Source organism: Lepisma saccharinum, chromosome 10, assembly GCF_977018435.1.
Source record: "Lepisma saccharinum chromosome 10, izLepSacc3.1, whole genome shotgun sequence".
Lineage (NCBI taxonomy): Eukaryota > Metazoa > Arthropoda > Insecta > Zygentoma > Lepismatidae > Lepisma > Lepisma saccharinum.
The window spans coordinates 74,484,734-74,506,250 of NC_139238.1; the positions used below are offsets into that span (position 1 = coordinate 74,484,734).

The 21,517-nt window shown below is 39.8% G+C and overlaps 1 protein-coding gene across 1 annotated transcript; it reads right to left on the reverse strand.

Moving 5' to 3' along the window:
* Positions 1 to 13,815: 13,815 nt before the first annotated feature.
* LOC145994153 (protein FAM200A-like) lies at positions 13,816 to 14,226 on the reverse strand. The gene has a single exon (XM_083130245.1). The coding sequence runs from the start codon at positions 14,224 to 14,226 to the stop codon at positions 13,816 to 13,818; it is 411 nt and encodes a 136-aa protein (XP_082986371.1).
* Positions 14,227 to 21,517: the final 7,291 nt, after the last annotated feature.

A 21,517-nucleotide genomic window follows, 5' to 3' on the forward strand; every position in this document is an offset into this window, starting at 1 on the left:
GAAGGTTATAGAACATTCTCCGTCTTGCCTCGATAATTATTTCTCCTTAAATTATCGTCACATTATTCAAAAAGCCAAAAACCTAATTTTATCTAGTGTAAACTGAAAAAATCCTGGGGAGGGCTCGAGCCCCCTGATCCCCACCTTGGATAGGTGCTATTATCAATAACAGGGTTACAGAACATTCTCAGTCTTTCCTCGATAATTATTTCTCTCCTTAAATTATCGTCACATTATTTTATTTCACACCACAAGAAACCAAAAACCTCATTTTATCTAGTGTGAACCGAAAACTTTCGGGGGTGGGCTCGAGCCCCCTAAGCCCTCCCTTGGATACGTGCCTGGATCATATGCACGTAGTACTGACCTGTCTTTTGATACAATTATTTTTCTTGCGATTTCTTAAGTAATACATTGATTCTAATTCTCTCTTTTATCACCACAAATTGCGCACCTTTTTTATTTTTGCCACATGAATTGTAAAAACTAATAATGTATTAGACATTATACCACTCACTACTGCAGTAGTTCTTAAGACAAGCTGCGTAATATGAGTGACACGTGTAATGTTTTAGTAAATAGGTGGGTCTAAATAATAAACAGATACATAAAGTGTGTCTCAGAAATATTTTCGTTTTAAAACTATTAAAATGAATACTTAATTTTTTGTATAAAGATAAATTTATTGCAAAACGAAAGTTTAAACATTAAATTTTTATTTGTGGAAAAGAGTATTGGACAAATGGTGACCGTTCATGTTTTCACATTCAATTATTCTTGAACTAAAGCTCCTCAAACTAACTAACAATGATAAAAATGGTCTGCACCGCTGGTGTCAAATCGGGACTTCTCGGTGGCCTGTTAATGCTTCCAGTGTTTTCAAACTTTCTCACCCAGTATTTAATTAAATTTGCGCTTGGGATGTCTCTCATTCCTGCCAGGTTATAATGATGCAGGTACAAACGACGCACAACATCATAAGAATCATTATTCTTATAAAACGCACGAACACAAAAAGCACGTTGCTGCCCCGTAAAGCGTTCCATGGCAACTAAATATTAACAATGTTGCCAAGCGTGTGTGATCTATCTCATTTCTCCGTAATGTACGAATTGCCCCAGAGGGCGGATTCAAAAACGAAAATGTTTCTGAGACACTCCTTACATACACTAATTAGTAAGCTTACTTATCAGTGTTTCCAAAATTCTTGCAGACGAGGATTTTGCTTTTCGTCTTCGAAACGAGTACATTGGTCATTGCGTAGTAAAAAAATACTGCCGGTATGACTTTTGGTATCTTAATTTAGTACCGGTATGCCATACCGGCTCATGCAGGCCCAATTCGATCTCTGACTACACCACGGAGGCAGGTGAAATTCAAGTTAAGAAGTCAATAGATTAGACTGTAAATTATTTCTCGCTCAAACTGGACCTACCATAGGGGAGAAGAAAAGTGTGTGTAGAACAATTCAGACTGTAACTTTTACATTCACTACACGTTAAATCTTAGGAGCTGAAAAGCAACATACCGGTATATCTGTTTACAGATAGGGTTTTGCGGTAACTTAAAGATAACATTTTTTTAAAAAGTAAGGTATTTCCTGAATTGCATATTTGCATTAATATTTTAGGTATTTTCAGTGCTTAACTATCTGGGCCCTGGTACTTACCAATTGTGTATTGCGGAACATAGTTAAAGGTGCCATTATGCTTTTTACACGAAAAGAAACGCAATTTTTAACATTCTGAGTGTTTTTTTTTTCAATCCTTTCTTCGCTTCCGTAACACACGTTATGGCGGGCACATCATGACGCACGTTGTGGGTATGCAGTGTTTCAATCTTCTTCACCGAAAAATACCTACAGTTGTGTTCGTCACCGGTGGAAATTATACATTATACACGGGTACCTGACGGATAGCCCGGGCTGACGGATAGCCCCACGAACCATTCACGGATAGCCCCACGAACCATTATGCACGGTAACTGACCGATAGCCCCACAAAACATTCACGGGTTGCCCCACGAATCATTTCCGATAAGGTTAGGTTAGGTTTGGTTACATTAGGCAAGCAATAAAAAAAGGGGGGGTTGAAACACTGACAGTGGCTTACGTCATCAAACGTACGCAGCATCCGGTTGTCGTAGGGCAAGCAAATGAAAGCAATGGCAATTGTGCGTCGGTGAGATATTTCTCTTGAAAAATACATGATTTCCCGGTCAAATAGATTCCACGATGAAAGAAAATACCTCGACGAACGTTGTAAACCTTGGAGAAACTCATTTCCGTAAGTAGTTTCTTCTGTAAAAATGAAGAAATGTGTTTCCGATGTATGAAACTGATACCCAATTATTATATTGTTATTAAATATCATTATTGTAATTATTTAAAAAAATTGATCCCACTTTAAACTGTAGGTCCAGTCACGATTAGCTTTACTGTGAATAAAGTGGACTTAAAACATCAGCTCAATTAATCAATAATTATTATAATAAGCGCTGCTAGAAAGATAGCAGAAAGGAACCATTAAACTCATAGATGGTTCAAAATTCTGCAACAAAAATTACAAAGAGGAAACAGATGTCTCCTTGCTTCAGTCAATGCCCAGACACTATATTCTACAAATTCATCCAAAAAGATTGACGAAGTAGTAGGGTTCCAAGAGACATTTCTACCAATGATTGAAAATAAATAAAAGCACATGAAACACACTGCGTGAAATTTTGTACACTGATTCCCAAAACAAGGTAGTACTCAGTGATGTGCCCAGGATTTTCGAAAGGGAGGTGTTAAGTACACTGTTCTGGTAGTCAGCTATCATTTTGCCATCTTTTCCTACGTTTGACGTTCTTTTTTTTTTTAGGAATACTGGGCCAAAGGGGAGTTATAACCCCCACCAACCCCCCTTGGGCACGCAATAGTACTACCCGTTAAATCACACTACCACAACTACAACTGGTGTCCAGATGGCAGCACTTGTCTCGAAAATTCGGAATAATACATCGTTGATTTGCTTTATTTTACTTCGCTTTTGTGCAACTTTTGGCTAATAGCGAAGATGGGGATGAGTGATGATATGATAAAATTGATGAATGGACACATACAAACATTCATGCAAAGGTCGGGATTGGAACCTGGGACCTCTGGCATCGTAGCGCGATGTGATAACCACTCCGCCATCGAGGCCTGCGAATATTGCCTCGTAAAAATGTCGAAAAGTACTAAGAATTCCAAGTGAAGTCATTTCATGTTATGAGAATGCAAAATACATATCATCCCCGGCCTTTATTCGAAAGGAAGTGTTCTATTCTCCGTCAACAGAAACTGTGGTTTATTTAGGATAAACCATGTGACCTGCGAAAGATCCTATTGGTTGATTCCGACGCAAGCTCTCATAGACACACGAACAATATAAGAACAGAAAACAGTCTCTCAATGCAGTGTGAAGTATGAAGCAAATATTTTCAACTTCGCTCTTGGTAGTGTTTACACAAGGGGAATGTAAAGATAAAAGTATTTATGCTTGTTCAAAGCATTAAATAATGTGTTTAATCATATTTTAAAACATCTGAATGTCTACACTGCTCCTTCCAAGTACTTTCATCAACTCCCGCAAGCAAGTCTCTGCCTTCTAACAGTACGTTCTGACATCTGGTGTGATATTTGGGAACTAACTACTTCATTCTAGCCGGGCGTGCATAAAGTAGAAATAACGGTTTACGTTAGCTTTGGGGGCAATGCAAAATTCGAAGCTCACGTTATTAGAATTATATAAGCTTGAATCGTCTGCGTATTTACTGAAATTGCTTACAATTGATGACGTAAAAAGGGATCTTGTGAACCTAATTCCAGAAAAATCACATAGAAATGTTGAATAGTTAACATATGAAAAATACCGAATACACGGAAATATGGAAGATAATTGAATATTTATTACAAATATGTAAAGAGATTGATGACGTCACGGAATATGTGAACTATGCAAATTCAATCAACGTCAGGGGTGTAAGGGGTAACATTTTCAGAACAAACCCAAATATCAACCTCACTTCCACGCGGAGCTGCATTTTGCAGACTCGCGAGGCTCTGGCTGTGGAACTTTGTTCTGTAGTGTGTTTGTGACTGTCGCTTCATATATTTTAGTTTATCATCATTCATTCTCATCTTCGCAATTGTCCAAAAATGGGAGAAACGTGAAGTTAAACCAAATCATTAATTCATTGAATCAACACCTGCAAAAATAAAATAAAATCTTCGGACAACAGTCGCAACCTCCGGTAACCTCGGCCACCCTTGCAGCTAGCTAATTTTGAAATCGCCACAGAAGTTCCCGGTTTCGATTCCTGGCCTGGTCATACCTGTTCTTTGCCAGTGTCCTTTCATTCATTTAATCTGATAGTCACCCTTCCTCATCGCGATGAACCAAAAGTGTCAGAAAGATGAGCAATAAATAACATAAAAAGAAGCATAGGAAAAAAAAAGTTAGATTCTGCTATAATCAGTGATGTGCCGTACACTATAAATTTACGTCTACATGCGTTGTATACACGTAATCTACGCGTAGATTACATTGGGTTGTAGTTTACATAGAATACGTAGACAATCTAAAGTGCATTCAAATTAAGGCTTTCATGAAAGGAAAGTGACAGTTTCAACTATGTTAGTTTCTAACTAACTGAAAAGAATCCTATTTACAACAATCCTATTTATCTTCTATCATCAACTATGAAAGAAGATAAATAGTATGCAAGAAAGACAACAGATGGCAGTCGTGAGGCAAAATTAGTCTTTTCCCCATAAAACACTAGAATATTTTGTGTTAGGTTTTTTACCTAGGCCAGAAATTTTTCGAATTTGGAAGGAAGAGCTAGAGCATGAAAAGTTCTCCGGTAATCATGTACAATTGGGTTGTATTAATACGCATGCGCGAGATCCATGCATTTCGCGAGGCAGAAGATCTACAACGTTGCCAGATCTCTTTGCAGCGTCTTACGCTGGCATGAGGGGTGTGTAGGTGGCAGTAAGTATATTAATGAGCAATTGCACATTCCAATATCTACCGGTATCGTGGGTATTTCTTGTTGCAGACTTTTGCGAGGTGGAAGATCTTCAACGTTGTCAGTTCTCTTCTTTCTGGCATCTTCGCTGTCATTAGGGGTGTGAGGGTAAGATTTTTTTTTGGATCGGGACGGGAATTTTTGAAATCCCGATATTACCTGCATTCGGGATGTGAAAAATTCGCCATTTCCGGGCCAAGTCAGGAAATTTTCCGGAAAGCAAGTGGTAGACATTTCCCGAACTTCTACAATTCTCGAATTGTACATGTCATTTTTACCTTAAGTCATTGTTTTTGCATTTCTGGAAAAAAAAAACTAACAATTTCCGATAATTTTCACACACTTCATTTTAAAACGACCATTCGGCATTTCTCGACTGCTTAGGATAACGAAAAGTCGGGAAATCATTTCCCGAATTCGGGATCGGAACGGGAAATTTTTTCCCGTGCTGTGACACTAAGAATTTTAATGAGACAATTGTCAACAGAACAGACATCGGAACTAAAAAAAAAAAAACTTAAATCTTTCACAATTTAAGTGCTTTATTCTTGTGAATCTGGTAAATAATAATACATAATACTTCCACGCGACTGTATTTTTATTTTTATAGTTGTTATTTCATAACTAACTCTTTTTTTAACGTGATATCATACTTTTCCCTCATGGCTACTAAATATGGTTTTCTATTTTATACATGGACATTTATCGAGCAAAGTTATTACCAAAAATATTGTATACTCTGTTTCATGTCTTGCAATCTCTACCGCTTTCTTATTTATAGGAACTATAATTTTAAAATTGTTGTAACCAAAGAAATAAAGGACGAAAATAGGAGGGAAAGAAAACATGCGTTAATATTATAATATCGGATAGGGTACAGTGTCATAGTGTATAATAATAAAAGATATCATGCGCTTACGCACTTAATACATTATCTTTTCAATTCTGAGAAGTTTATATCAGATTCCTACTTCCGCTGTTGAATTAGTATTCGCAACCAGAAAAAAAGAAAACATTAGGCGTAGTGTAAAAAGTCTAACTTTTTTATTTTCGACCCATGGCTGCTAGGCAAGGCCCAATTACATCAAATTTAGTGTTCTTTGTTTATAAACATACTATATTTAGTTCGTCTCAGCTACCTTGCCGTTGCGCTTTAATATATTAATTCTTACGTTCAGGAGAATGTCAACACCGAAACATCAGGCGATAAACGGCACTCAACAGGCGACAAAAGACGGGAACCCGTTCAGTCAATGGGACCATTCAGATCGAACCGACAGGAGACACGTGTCGGCAACCGACTCTCAGAAATGTAGTGTTGCCAAAGAGACGAGACGAGACTTTGGTCTGTCCCGTCTCGTCTCGTGAAAATGCTGTCTCGTCTCGTGAAAGTAATCCAGGATATTATGTCAACAAAAGTTATAACTGGGAGGCATCACAAATATTATTCTCGAAAATTGGTTAAATCTGTAATCACTTTGCTCACTGTAGCTATAGTGAGAATAAATATGATTCCTTAATCATAAGAACATGAGTAGATCAAATAAAGTTTGTTGATTATCAATAGCTAAATAATGTATAGAATCTGCCTTGCTTTTCTAGCTTCCATCCACTCTTTATCCATCGGAAATGCTGGGAGCTTTCAGACAGAAGGAACAGGAGTCAAGCCACACGGGGGTTTACACTGAAGTTACAAGCGACAGGATCCCCTTCCGTTCCGTCTATGATAAAAGTATTCAGCGCACGAGCAGTACCAACAGATCGAGGCGATTCTACGCTCGATATTAAGAAAACGACCCAATTTGAGCGACACGCAAGCGACAAGAGACACGTGGTGCTTCGGTTCGGAAGGTTACGTTTACCGAGGGTTCGTATCCAAGCGAAACATGTTGCTTGTCGCTTCTCTCCTGTGATTTGTTCAATGTGACAAGCGACACGGAAGTATCACACTGAAGCAACGAAGGACAGGGACAGTTCAATTTATAAGCAAACATTCATCGCGCATGCGCGGATAGCAACCCTCGCGACTATACTGTCTATACGGTATCCAGAAAACGGCCTAAGCAGAACAAGAAGCAAGCGACAAGCGAGACGTGCAGCTTCGGTTCGAAGAGTTTGCTGTGAGCAAGATTTCTTCACACCAAAGTTACAGGCGACAAGCGACACGAGTCGCTTGGAAGCGAACTTTCAGTAGTCAATGCAACCTTTCGAAGAGAAGACACACGAAAAGCTGCACGTGTCTCTTGTAGCCTCGGTCCGTTGTCGCTTGGGTGTGAATTATACGTGTCGCTTGTCGCTTCAGTGTGAAATTTCCACACGATAGCTTTCAGGTTGAAGCGATAGTGACACAGGGTTTCCACATCAAAGCAACGAGCGACTCCTTTAGGGAATTTCAGACCGGAGCAACAAGCGACACGCGACACAAGTTGCTTTGGAACGAGCCAATCAACAGCAACGTTTCACAACGTAGCAGCATGGCAGCCAGCACAAACCTGCGTTCGATTGGTGAAATCCTGAAGCGATACGTGTTACGGGTCGCGTGTCGCTTCCATGTGAAATCTCCCTTAGTCTAAAGCAAGCTTTCACTGTGAGTTCACTACCAACAGACAGAGGCGACACAATGCAAGCTATTACAGTATGCGGCAAAACAAACAGTACTGAAATCACATCATTGACAATGGTTTATTGTACGAGACATACAAAAATGATGTGAAATGTGAAATTAAATGCAATGAGAGTTACAGAGATTTACGTCTGTACCTAGGTAGCCTACATAATGTGTTCGAAATGTCCCCCGCCACGGCGCCATGTTAGTGAACATGGGTTGCTGCAACGACACAAACAATGACCGAATCTTCTCTCGCAACTCTGGATGGGGGGTCATGTGATCGGAAAACGTCCTCTTTCAGCATACCCCATATGTAGGCATCGGGAGCCGTGAGATCAGGGGAGTGGAAGGATAGGGTGAGTCCGTTTCACGGGAAATGAGGCGATTCCCAAACGCTTGTCGCAGAAGGGCAATTGAGGCCCCCGCAGTGTGCATCCATTGTTGTTGTAACGGCAGATTTCTTGCGCGGAAAAAAGCGCGCAAATCAGGCAAGAATGGCTCAATAATCAAGTGTCTGTCTGATTACATCTGGCAGTTCAAACTCGAGAAAACGAGTTGTTTGTCGGTTGTTGTACCCATCAAGGTGCACTCGGCTTTCATCACTAAACCATATGTTCCTCATGAAATCTGCATCTTCATATGCCATGGCTAACACTGTGGACCAGTACAGTAACCGGGCCCGATCATCTCTTGCATTGAGACGCTGCCCCACTTGAATACGGTATGCAAACCCACCAATGGCCTTGAACATTCGCCGTACAGACAGGTCACTTAATCCAAGTTTCATTGCCGTTCGACGTAGGCTACGCTTTGGCGACCGTACTACTTGATCCAGAACACGTCCATGAGTGTCGTTTGTGGTTACTGTCCTTCGGCGCCCAGTCGTCCCTTTCCGTTGTCACAACACTGATCCAGTATACGACGGAACTTCTCGATGACGGACAAGATTATTGTGTAGCTTGGAGCCGCCTTGTTGAATCGTTCCACGAACCGAGTTTTCACAACATTCACGCTCGGTCCATTCTGACGCCCAACACCGTATGAGCGGAAGTAGTGCTTGACAATAAACACCTTCTTCTCTGCTGTGAGTCCCATTCTCCTTGCGCGAAATGCACACAACGCTAGTCTACACCCAACTGGACACGCAGTCGCCGCTGCTGGCTGAAACCACTTTGCACCTGCCCGCACTCTGTCCGTGACTTTCGGTACTGTTTGTTTTGCCGCATACTGTAAAAAACTGCCCAGTCCGAACGACACGCAAGCGACAAAGCAACAGGTGCCGCTTGCCGGTCTAGTCGCTTTCGTTCGGAAGGTTGCATTTATTACTGTGGGTTCATTTCCAAGCGACACTTGTTGCTGTCGCATGTCGCTTATTACTCCTATGACTTCAGGCAAATTTTATGTTCGTTACGTCAAAGCAGAGTATCTAATTGCACTAGCTTTTTAGAGCCACGGTGGTGTAGTTGTTAGGGCGTCTGACTGCCGGCGGGAGACCCGGGTTCGAATCCCGGAGTGGGTGAATAAAGGTCGGAATTATTCCGCATTGTCCCCGCATAAAGTAGCTCCGGGGCTCAACAGCCTCATACCAATGGGTGCATGTGGGCAATCCTGGAGGGCAAAAGCGGCCGGAGTGTGATGCTGATCACTTCGCCTTCAAATTACCTTTCCCCCACATCCCGTAAATATGCCTTCATGGCACTGTGTTATATGCACTTGGAACTTTACTTTTACCTAGGTTTTTAGTGCGAAATCTTTGAAGTTTGCAACCAGCACTCGAGGCTGCTGTGGATTTTGAGAAGAGGGTCGCAAATGAAAGAAGGGTCTGTTTGGGCGAGAAATTTTATGACGATTGTCGCCAGTATGGGTGGAACAGGGCCGTAGAAAACAATGGCAGTGACTACCTCCGGATCGTTTTGCGCAAGGATGAACGGAAGAGATGCTAGGGTTGGCATCACTGCGTGATGCCAGACTCGCTGTGTCCATTTAGGGCGAACCCGCCCCTGAAATTATGCTTTCCCTCATGGATCACATAGAATGTTATGGGACCAGCTGAGGCCCTCGGAGAAGTGGCTCAACATGCGACGATATAGTCTCTGACAGGGATGGAAATTTGTGGAAATTATCGTAAGGCCTAGAATTTCAGTTTTTTTGTATTAAGCGTAGTTTAATGAAAAACGTAAAAGGTAAAGTGCTCCCCTGTGCTTAGCACCACGCCATGAAGGCGTATAGGGGGTGTGGGGGTAACGCCCCACACTTTCTTGATCCGGTCATGAGTGGGGGTGATGTGATCAGCATCACGCCCCTGACCGCCTTTACCCCCCAGGGTTTCCCCCAGGTACCCATGTCGTTCGACGCTGGGTGGGCTCCGGGGCCGCTTCCTACGTTAGAAAAGTTCCCGGATTTGAACCGACCGGGGATCGAACCCGGGACCTTGAGCATTCGTTTAATGAAATTGTAAGTAATAAAATAATCCGTAATAGCCAATTATACTAGGGTAGGCCCGGCCTCCGGGCCTCTTATGACGCTTCGTCACTGATGTAAACGTTGCCTGGATCGTCCCCACGTCGCGTCTACATTCGATCTTAAAACACCATTATTGGAGGCGACAAGCGTCACATGCCACTTCGGTCTGAATAAAAAAAATGACCATGCATGTGCCACAAACAGACCAAGGCGACACGATGGACGGTTATTAAGAAAATGGCCCAGTTCGAGCGACACGTGCAGTTTGGCGTGTCACTTCAGTTCGGAAGGTCTGGTTTCCAAGCGACACGTGTCTCTTTTTTCATGTCTGAAGTCTCTTTGTTGGTTACGAATTTACATTCCACATAGTTCGGAACATGTATAAACATTCGCAATAGTTATCTTTAGGAAACTTGCGAATGATTTTTGCTATTCCAATATGTGGTAATTTTTTAATTTATAATTTTATACATACCGTTAATAATATCACTAAAAACATCACAACAGAAATGCGTGTATAATAAACGTAAATATGTTTTGTAAGCATGTTTATCTGGGAAACGTAATCTTCTTGGACCTCTAAATTCCTTTAAAAAAAAAAAAAAACAGTTCTTGCAGCGTCTGTTGTTGCATCCGATAGCTCCGCAGAGAGGCATAGCTTCTTATTTATTGTTTGAAATGTGGAGATATTAAGCCGCGTCCACATAGGCGTAACAGAATATCTTTCCATTCGGGAAAATGCAAACACATTTTACATTTCACAACGTAGGCTATTCAAGTGCAAGGAAAATTCCGTATAGCCTATTACTTAGAGGAACTAATGGTCCACCTGTAACACGTTGTCGTGTAATCACGAAATAAATATAATAAACATCTCCTTACATGAACAATAGCTCCAAATCCGAGTATAGGAAAGTTGTTATATCTCTTTTTAGTATTTAAAATAAATACATATTTATTCAAAAATTCTATTTATGCAAGCAAATTTTCTCTTCTCAGAAACATTAAGCAACGTGAAACTGAAAATTGGAAGACAATATATTTTACGATTCCAGGTGACATTTGTTTAATGTTTGTATAATAATGTAATGCTGTTAAATGCAGATGTAGGCTAAAGTTCAAAATTGGAAGACAAAAATTTTAGGATTCCAGGTAAAAAAAAATATATATATCTTTATATAATAATTAGGGGTGTGCGGGACCGAATTTTCTGGGTCGGGACGGGAAATGTTTGAAACTTCCCGAATATCTGAAAATCTCGAAATTTACACATCATTTTCACCTTAGTTGATTGTTTTCTCATTTCTCGTACACAAAGAACGACTATTTAAAATAATCATTTGGTATTTCTCGACTGTCGGGATCCAGAAAAGTCTGGATCGGGACGGGAATTTTTTTTTCGCGATCCCAGTCCCGACTTTTCGGAATCCCGCACATTCCTCAAATGATGTAAATGCTGTGTGCGGGATCCCGAAAAGTTGTGACCCGGATATCGGAGAAAAAATCTCCCGTCCCGATCCCGAATTCGGGAAATGATTTCCCGACTTTTCGTTAACCTAATCAGTCGAGAAATACCGAATGGTCGTTTTAAAATGAAGTGTGAAAATTATCGGAAATTGTTAGTTTTTATTCCAGAAATGCAAAAACAATGACTTAAGGTAAAAATGACGTGTACAGTGGGATCTATGAGTATTACCTTGCAAATTGTCCATCATCATGTTCGTGCAATTTATTTGACCCAATAACAGCTTCAAGAATTAAAAGAAAACTCAAAACAAGCTGTTGACAACTTCTTCACCAGCATGATAAAAATCCATCCATTAAAACACATAGGTTTTAAAAAAAATGATAATGAAAATAGTCATGGACAATTTGCACGGTAATACTCATGGATCCCACTGTACAATTCGAGATTTATAGAAGTTCTGGAAATTTCGACAACTTCCTTTTCTGAAAATTTCCTGACTTGGTCCGGAAATGACGATTTTTTCCCATCCCGAATGCAGGGAATGTTGGCATTTTAAAAATTCCCGTCCCGACCCCAAAAAATATTTCCCTCACACCCCTAATGACAGCGAAGATGCTAAAAAGGAGAGAACTGGCAACGTTGGAGATCTTCCACCTCGCAAAACGTGAATTTCCGAGCAAAAATTTGCAACAACAAATACCCATCATACCGGTAGATATTGTAATGTGGAATTGCTCATTAATATGCGTGCTGCCACCTACACACCCCTAATGCCAGCCAAGACGCTACAAAGAGAACTGGCAACGTTGTAGATATCCCGCCGCACAAAATGCATGGATCTCGCGCATGCGTATTAATACAACCCAATTGTACATGATTACCAAGATCTCCTTACACATCAGCAACTGATACGCAGTATAATTTTGTTTTACTTTCACGGCGCCCTTTGCTAAGTTATCACCTCTCACTATGTTGTTTACATAGATTACGTCATCTACGTGTATAAAATAGTCTACGTGTAGAATGTAGGCTATCGTTGTTTACGCGTAGACGCACATCACTGGCTATAATCCACGATCATACTTATACCCTACCTACAAAAGAATTAAAAATTGTTTATTTTCTTAAGTTCACAGTTTTTATTCCTACAGTAAAGTGATAAATTAAACTTTATACGAATAAATAGATATATTGACTTGTGAAGTTTTATTTAGCGGTATTTTCATGTAAGAAAGTTTTAATTTGCTTGCATTATTATTCTCCAAAATGTGTCTGTGAGTATTCATTAAACTACTCTGCCATCTATTGAGAGAACCGTGCACTTGCTAAGTGCCGAAAACTTGTTGTGCAGGATTTGTTGCAGTAATGAAGGGCAGGTCAGTGTTGCAATTTGCCCTACAGTGCAGTTTCAGCAATATTGTTCGCTTTTGCGATGACGTAGCTGCAGCAAGAAGTGTCGTCATGAGATGTTGCCAAACTCTAATACATTATTCTGAGCGACAGTGTTGCAAACATCACAGGTATATCCCTACACTTGACATTTTCTTAATATCTTGGAAGCACATGAATGGATTTTCGTAAGAGCCCAAAAAACAGTGCTTATGTTAAATTCACATACACCATATACCCTCTGCTTAAACTTACTCATTAGCGTGTACCTACAACGTTGTTGAGTTGCTGTTTTAAGGCCACTTTATGCACAGTAAGGCTAATCGGGACTGGACCTACAGTTTAAAGTGGAATCCGAACCACTTGTGCCTCCACCGGGTATCGAACCCGGGACCCCTTGATTACAAGGCAATGACGCTACCACTGCGCCATGGGGGAGGCCCAGTACCTACAACGGTTTTACCTCAAAGATTGTTCTTTGTCTGTGGTTATACCTTCAACTTTGTATGGAGAACTTAGACACCATACATATTTAAGAATTAAACGTAACACCGGCTTTAGACGAAATCATTTTTATATATTAAAGCACAGTGGTTCCTAACGTGTGTGCCGCGAGAACCTCCAGGTATGCCGCAAAGCTTCTTAGACTTTGTGATAATGCTGGAAAAAAATAGTAAAATAATTTCACTCAATAACACAGTATTTATTGTTACGCAAAGAAGAAGAATATCCAATATAAATTTATATAATATTCAAGAAATTATCTTATTTTTTACAGGTGATGTATTTGCTAACAGCTAAGCTTAAGCCTTAAAGAAAAACATTTGAATTATTAATGAGACACTTGAACTTGTTGCTTCTTACACAAAAGTTCAATTCGTGGTGGAATTAAAGACACACACACACGCATTTCCTGTTCAACTGAGAGATCTATCTCCCGCTTCTTGTTTTTTATGTCTGTTAGTGCCGAAAAGCCCAGTTCGCACAAGTAGGTGGTTGAAAAATGTAACAGGGTATCAACTGCTTCCGCTGCTATTGCTGGGTGCTCATTCTTTGCCAACATCCAAGACTTGGTAAGTGGTAGTTCACCATATTTCAGTTGAAGTGTTCTGTCTGTCTGAAATTCTGCAAGCTGCTCTTCTTTCTCCAGATAAAGTTTGGTGGTTGATTCTGGGGGCATAGCATAAGGATTGGCCACCGAATCATAATTGTCGACAGTGATGGAGGGGAAATATTGTGCCATGTTATTCGAACGTCAGTCACCACTCGCACTGTGGCCAACTTGTACGTTAGTGTGCTGCGGGATCTCACTACCAGTGGCGTATACTGGTTTAAGAACCTGGGCTATCGCACCATATCATAGTGTTCGAATGGACAAACATTTGCTGGTGGGGCTGTTTTTGTTTTTTTAACTCATCTTGGGTGGCGGGTTGAAGTGATGCTCATTAAAAATATATACCTCATAAATAAAACAAGGAAATATACACTGTCAGTAAGGAAACGATTTTAAGAATTTAATTCTTATTTGCATAAATGAGAGGCCCATATTTTGAAATATTATGTAGGCCTACATACGAGAATAAAAATAAAATTTCAACTTACCTATTTTCAAGATTTTAAGTTCGGGTACTCCTTTTTGGCGCAGGAATAACGTCATTGTCTTCAAACTAAGGGGTCCCGAGTTCGATGCATGGTGGTTTAGATACCACTTTAACTGTAGGTCCGATCCCTATTAGCTTATCTGTTCATAAAGTGGACATACAAGAAAAATCCACAACGATTTGGAGCTTATCGTAATTCTTGAGCCGAAAAGACAGCTTGTTAATTATGTCCCTCATTTCAGCTCACTACACAACACAGCACATATCATTCCCAAAAATACAATCCACTCACTACTGTATTCACACGCTGCCTCTAAATAAATTCCACGCACCAAGGCCACTCAACACGATCTAGACTAGAACTGGTCCTTGTCATTTCCGTAAACCATTCCCGCTCAGCCAACAATTTTCTGCTCCCCACTGTATCTCTAGTTGTTTGAAGGTCAACGACCTCTTTTTCAACTCCTCTGCAAGCGTTCAATTATGTTCTTGTCCCTGCCACATGACACTTTCATCTTGCCCGCGATAATTTGGCTTCAAAATTCCCCATTCCTGGGAATATTACTTGCTGGGAAAAATTGGTTTGCAACATTGACCCAGACTGTTGAGGAAGTTCAGAGGGTTTTTTCCCCAGCCATATGCAACCGTGTTCTCTCTAATATAACAGTTTGACTCCACATTTCCCCGATCCTGGGGAAATTACATGGTGGGAAAAATTGCTTTGCAACATTGATCGGAGCCCTGTCAAGCTTACCTGTCACCCCCGTGGAGTTGCCCGCCAGCTGGGCCAGCCCTCGCGAATTCAAAGAAAGCGGGCAATGTTTCCAACTTCTAAGAAATAGTTTCATCTTCTTAGGGCCAGTTTTTCAATGTCCTGTTAATCTTTCTGTTAAGTAACTGCCAGTTGGAGATAACAGCCAGTCTTAACCAGCACCTGGTTTTTCAATGTGAAAGTAACTGCCAGTTAACTAAACTATGGTTCGTTCTCCGAAACAGTGTGTTGGCAATTCTGAAGCATGGAAATTACAGGAAATCGATCTGCGCGCCATCTGTTAGTATAGTTTCAAACCGCGTCGACTGGCACACAGCCTGGCGTTTAAATATAGAACTACAAGCACGCCGCGCTCGAAAGAACGTTATTGCATTGTGAAACGATAGGAACAATGGCTGCGAATCCATTTTGTATGCTTACGAAATAAATTAACGAAAGACAGCACTACAAATTTGGTTTTCTTCTAATAAAGGCCAATTCCACGTGGGGGAAATGATGTTATGAGGCGCAAGCGCAGATTCTTTCTTGTAGAAGAAGCGTGAAGAACTCGAAAATCGAGACATTAATAATGACGGTTTGTTGATATAAACACTATTATTATTATTAATATGTAAATATTGTACATTTGACTGCATGCTTTGTACCTCTCTATGCATGTTGTTGAGCGAAAACACATGATGTTAATAGTAAGCATACTTTCTAAACTTCTAAAAATATGAAGGTACGAGTAAAAATAGTTTTAAAATTTACTCTAATATTTATCCGAGAAGATCATTAAAAAATAAAACGTGAATTAAATGCAACACACGTAATAAATAATTGACAAGAAAAAAATACCCTTGACCAGGAATCGGACTCGTATTACAAAAAAAAAGAGGCTCCGAAAGGTGGTGCCACTAACCACTACACCAAATTACCGATTGTTGATTGTTCCGCCTAGTAGACCGGATATCCTGGCCACAAATTCTCTAACACAACCTTACCAAGCGAATTCTAGTAACTACGCTTCTTAATTTCCATATTTGCATGGACGTTGGTAAGTTCTGCCAAACAAAACAAGTCTTTTTCTGTACCAATTTAAAAGTTTTGTGAATCATATCTTGTTTCATCTGCCAGTGAAGTTGCGGGTGTGGAACTTCGATAGCTGCACGAGGCATCCATGTTGCCTCGTAACTTCCAGTTAGGCTGGTAACTGCAAGAAGAAGCACCAGTAAAGATAATCGCCACCAGAGTTCTAGTTACGAGCTAACTGTACATTGAAAAACAGAAATTTTCACTAACTTCCAGTTACGTGCTAACATGAACCTTAACTGAACATTGAAAAAACGGCCCTTATTGAAATGAAAAATTTTATGCACATTTTTTGATAGATGTTTTTTTCTGTATTTTATTCCCCGAGTCTGGGCTTCGCAGATAGCCTAGATAGCCCCGAATATACGCCTCTGCTCACTACGTATAGTGCGCCGTGAGCAAAAAAGTTCGGGAACCACTGTTATAGCAGCTAGTAGTTTACACGGGAGCATTTCATGAAACATTTCGGTTAGCTGTTGCGATTACAATGTATAATATATATAGAGCACGAAAGGCATGTCGAGTTACGCCATCTATGGCGAGTTCACGGTGTTTATGTTTACAATTGAAACAACTTAAATATTCTTCCATACGTGTACAGTAAACATTGTAAAGTATGTATTTAAGCAGTGCCATTGATTTGCACCCAAAACCTTTTTACAGAAAACGTTATTCCTCTCGGTTGAATAGTTATCGGCTTTTAAAGATGTGAAGTGATACATTGTTTACATCTCACTCGGCCGCCATTACCACTGCACTCGTGACCTAGACCTCGCTTCTGATTGGTTATGCTACGAAAAATGCTACGGAAATAGAGCCGGTTCTATCGTTAAGAAATGCCATGAAATATGCCATGGCATCTGAAATGCCATAAAATTTCTCACTATACACGGTAGCTTCTTGCTCATGGTATAAAGAAAATGCTTTTATCTAAAGCGGACATAGATAAATGATAAATGTAGTCTACAACACTAAATTCAAGTATCACTAGTGCAGTGGATAAGTGAAGGTGATGATGAGACAAATGACTTAAGAGAATAAATGCATTATGATGCATTGGTCACAGCAGGGGCGGCGCCAGGGCGGTGCAAAGGGGTGCTTGCACACCCCTTAATTTTCTTCAAAACAGATTTTTAGCCGAAAATAGGTGTTAACTATTCACAGAGGAAGAAGTTTACAATATACAAGAATAGGTTTATAGCAATCAAACATTTGTTTAAACAGGCAACAAACAAATTTATTATTAACCAGTACCAAATGCTCTTTAGTAATCGTCCACATGTGCTTAAAATTACAAAATAATTTGCCCAAAATTAACAATTTTAGTAAATGGTAGCCCACTACTTTTTTGTTTGCAGTTACAAAAATAGCTTAACCAAGCGTGTTTCGTAAATGCAACCAAATTAATTTTTCCGTGATGCAGTATCATTAAAATACCTGAACCCAATATTGCCTACCTAAGGTTTGCGATTGTTTCTAATGGTGTACAAGATCAGAAAGGTAAAATTGATCGCAAGATTCAAAAGAGGAAATATTTCTGAACGTTTCCTGAAAATTTGAGTCAGTTCCAAATAATAACATGGGTGCAGGGAAGATTTTATTAAAAAGTTACGTTTAGGCCATATTAGATACACATGTACCCAATATGGCTTACTAATACATTTTGTTCTTTCACATAAAAAAAATGCAACATAATTTGTAATGGAAATCCCACAATGTGTTTTTGTAGGTAGATAAGTATATTGATGCACTTAAATTTTATTTACATTATGACATGTAAGATTTGCACAAAGAAATAAAAAAAAAGTGCTCCCCTGTGCTTTGCAACACGCCATGAAGGTGTATAGGGGGTGTGGGGTTAGGGCCCCACACTTTCTTGATCTCAGCCGAGCTGGGGAGATGTGATCAGCACCACGCCCCTGGCGCCTTTACCCCCAAGAGTTTCCTCCAGGTACCCACTTTATACGACGCTGGGTGGGCGCCGGACCCGCTTGAACATATTGAAAAAGTCGCGGTCCTCCTCCGCCGGGGATCGAACCCGGGTCTCTCGCATGGTAGTCAGGTGCCCTAACGATTCTTTTTATATTTTTTTTTTTAAAAAAGGAATACCCCTATTCGGAGGTATTCCTCGTCATTCACACTTTTTTCTCAACCTTCATACATATCAGTTTTCTCTTTATTCTCGGTTTTCTTATTTACGGACAACACAAACATCCAAGTCCTAGCCGGGATTCGAGCCCGGGACCCCTGGCGTCGTAGCGAGCTGAGCTAACCACTCCGCCACAGTGGCCGACAATCTACTGAGTTACCGCGGCTGTTTGCACAAAGAAATACAACATTGTTTATAAATAGGGAGCGGAAGTTGATGACAAAAAAAATATAGGTATATGACCTATAGAATGTCCTAAAAATTGAAAAAATGACGTAAAAAATGCAAAAAAATGAACATTAAATTTGTTAGTTTCAGGTTAAAAATTGAAATGAAAAGGAAATTAAAGAAAATTCAATCGTGCTTTAAAAAAGAAAAAGGTACCAAATAATACCACTTGCGCATTTAATTAAAATATGCAACGAAGATTTCCAATGGAAACAACAAAACAATTTCATGAAAAAGTCGTATACACTGAATGAATTGGTATAAAATGTATTCATTTCCTGCATCTTTCCCGCCTGGTGATGTAGTGTGGTGTGTTTCTGTGGCACTGTAAAGAAAAAGAAATCCTGCGAGATCCGTATAGGCCTATGTTCACCTTGGTGAAAAGACTCAAGAATATTACCAAAATGAAAGAAGTGACAAAATATGACGAAACAATACACCGAATATTGTGAAAAATGACTGGAAAATGCCGAAAATAGGGGAAAATGACCTTAAACCTGAAAATTTGCAAACAATGCACTTTACAATGACCCTTTTTGGGTTCTAGACGAAGTGTAATATTGTGTATATTTAATGGGCATCGTGTCCGAGATGTCAGAAAAAAGAGGACATTTCATCAACTTCCGCTCCCTATTTATAAGCCAATAAAGAAGGGAGTGCCGTGTCACAATTTCTAACCAGAAGGGGTCGCCAGAACTACCGCGAAATGGATTAAGCGCGAAAGTAAAATGTTCGCGATTAATCCGTTTCGCAGTTGTTCCTTTCGCGCATATTCCATTATGAAACTTCCATTGGGTCAAGTACAATGTTCAAGTACATTTTCTAGTTGGGGTAGATCGCAATTATTTCATTACGATGTGTTCGGTTCTGAAATCAATGGGCCAATAGTCATTCGATACTAACAAGTAATTTGCCAATCACGAGTCGCCAAAATTGCTACGAAATCTTCTGCCTGCCTGGAAGATAGACATATTCAGTGGCTGTGAGGTTGTTCTTTGATTGTCGTTGGCAGCCTTTGTAAATCTTATCACTATATTTCTGAAAGGTCTAACAAGTGTGACAAATGAATTTTTAAAAGTAGGACGACGTTCAAAATGTAAAGAAGCTCTATGTTTCCTTTCTGTTTATGGCTGTAGCAACACAAGCCTTCCTATCCTCATCACTGCAAATCTTCGAGGGGGAGAAATACAAAGTTAAAGAATAAAATAGTACACAAACTACCTAATTCCTAGGGACATTGAATTTTCGCGATGCACGAAATCGCGAAATGTGAAAAAAAAATGCAATTTTGAACATTCTGTACGTAACTACACCCCCAATAATGAAATATGCATGAGTTTTATTCGCGAAGTAATGCGAAATGTGTGCTTTTCCACGAAATGAACGCTTTTTCGCGAAATAACCGTGAAATATCATCAAATTAAGTAGAAAACACGCAAAAACCGGCAATCGAGGTTGTGCGCGCAAACTGTCGGTTTGTAACGAAACGTTTGCCTAAGATTCCTACCTAGCACTTGCAGCTGGAGAACGTTTTATCTTCGATCACATCAAGAAGACGCTGCAAATTGGGATTTCCCAGGCACATAACCTCAGTATCAGTTCGAAAACTTCGCTCCCTGTCAAGCTGCATTCCTTTCTTCCCCCGAATGTCGACTCAACTTCCACTTGCATTCATTCTAGCTGTAGCAGCGATAAGATTAGTCTATTCCCGTACATCAAAGGAAAGAATGGTGTCATTTGTGTCCAGTCATGAATGAATTTTGTTTATCATCATGTAATTTTCAACATGTGTTTGTGCGGTGTCCGGTAAAAATGGCAAAGGAAAAAATGGCAACGGAAAAAATGGCAAACGGAAAAGATGGCAAAAGTAAAAATGGCAAGTTTTCTTCTTTGGCAGTTGTCCTCTCTCAGGTGCAGAATGATCGCTTTCACTGCTTCATTTTCTTGCTGGATGCACCTGACTAGCTTCCACAATAAAGCCTACAGTCTTTACTCTGTAGGATGTTTGAATTTGAATTGCATTACTCCTTATAAACCATATACATTGGTATTTGGAGGGTTCAGTACAGTTCAGATAAAAAATATAGTTACAAAATTTCTATAATTTGCAATTTACTCTATAATATTCGTTATTAACTAATAGTTTTTTTTTTAAATTTGTTTTTGAAACTTGTCATATTTCCTGCTTTAATATCATTTGGTAGGTTATTGAATATTTTAATTGCCATATGTTCGGGTTCCTCTTGAACTAATGTTAAACGTTGACTGCCAAGGCCAGATTGTCTGAATGACATCGTGGAGCCAAGTAAAAAAAATGTGAAAATGGATCAAGTTGGTGTCATTAGATCTGTGAAGCACAAGAAATTTCAAAACAATCCAAAAAACCGTTGAAAATTCAATTTAAATTTGAGACCCAGTTTTGGGTATCGTGGCCTGGAGAAGAGAATTTTGATCAGAAGGCCATGAGACCCTTTTCTGTGTCTCACTTTTTTTTTTTGTAAATGACTTCGTTTCTTCAAATAACGAATTTCAATCACTTGAACTATCAAGCTCGTCCAGTGTTGCACGCATATTTTCTGTTTCTTGGTCGTACATCGTCAACAGGACATACAACAACAGAAGTGCTTCTTCCATAAAATATTGCACGAAATCCAATCTACACGTTCAATCACACTAAATATAGTCTTAATTTCTTCTTCTTCCTTTATTTTTC

Coding starts and splice junctions, on each gene's coding strand:
- LOC145994153 (XM_083130245.1), bottom strand. CDS start 14,226: ATGGCACAATATTTCCCCTCCATCACTGTCGACAATTATGATTCGGTG.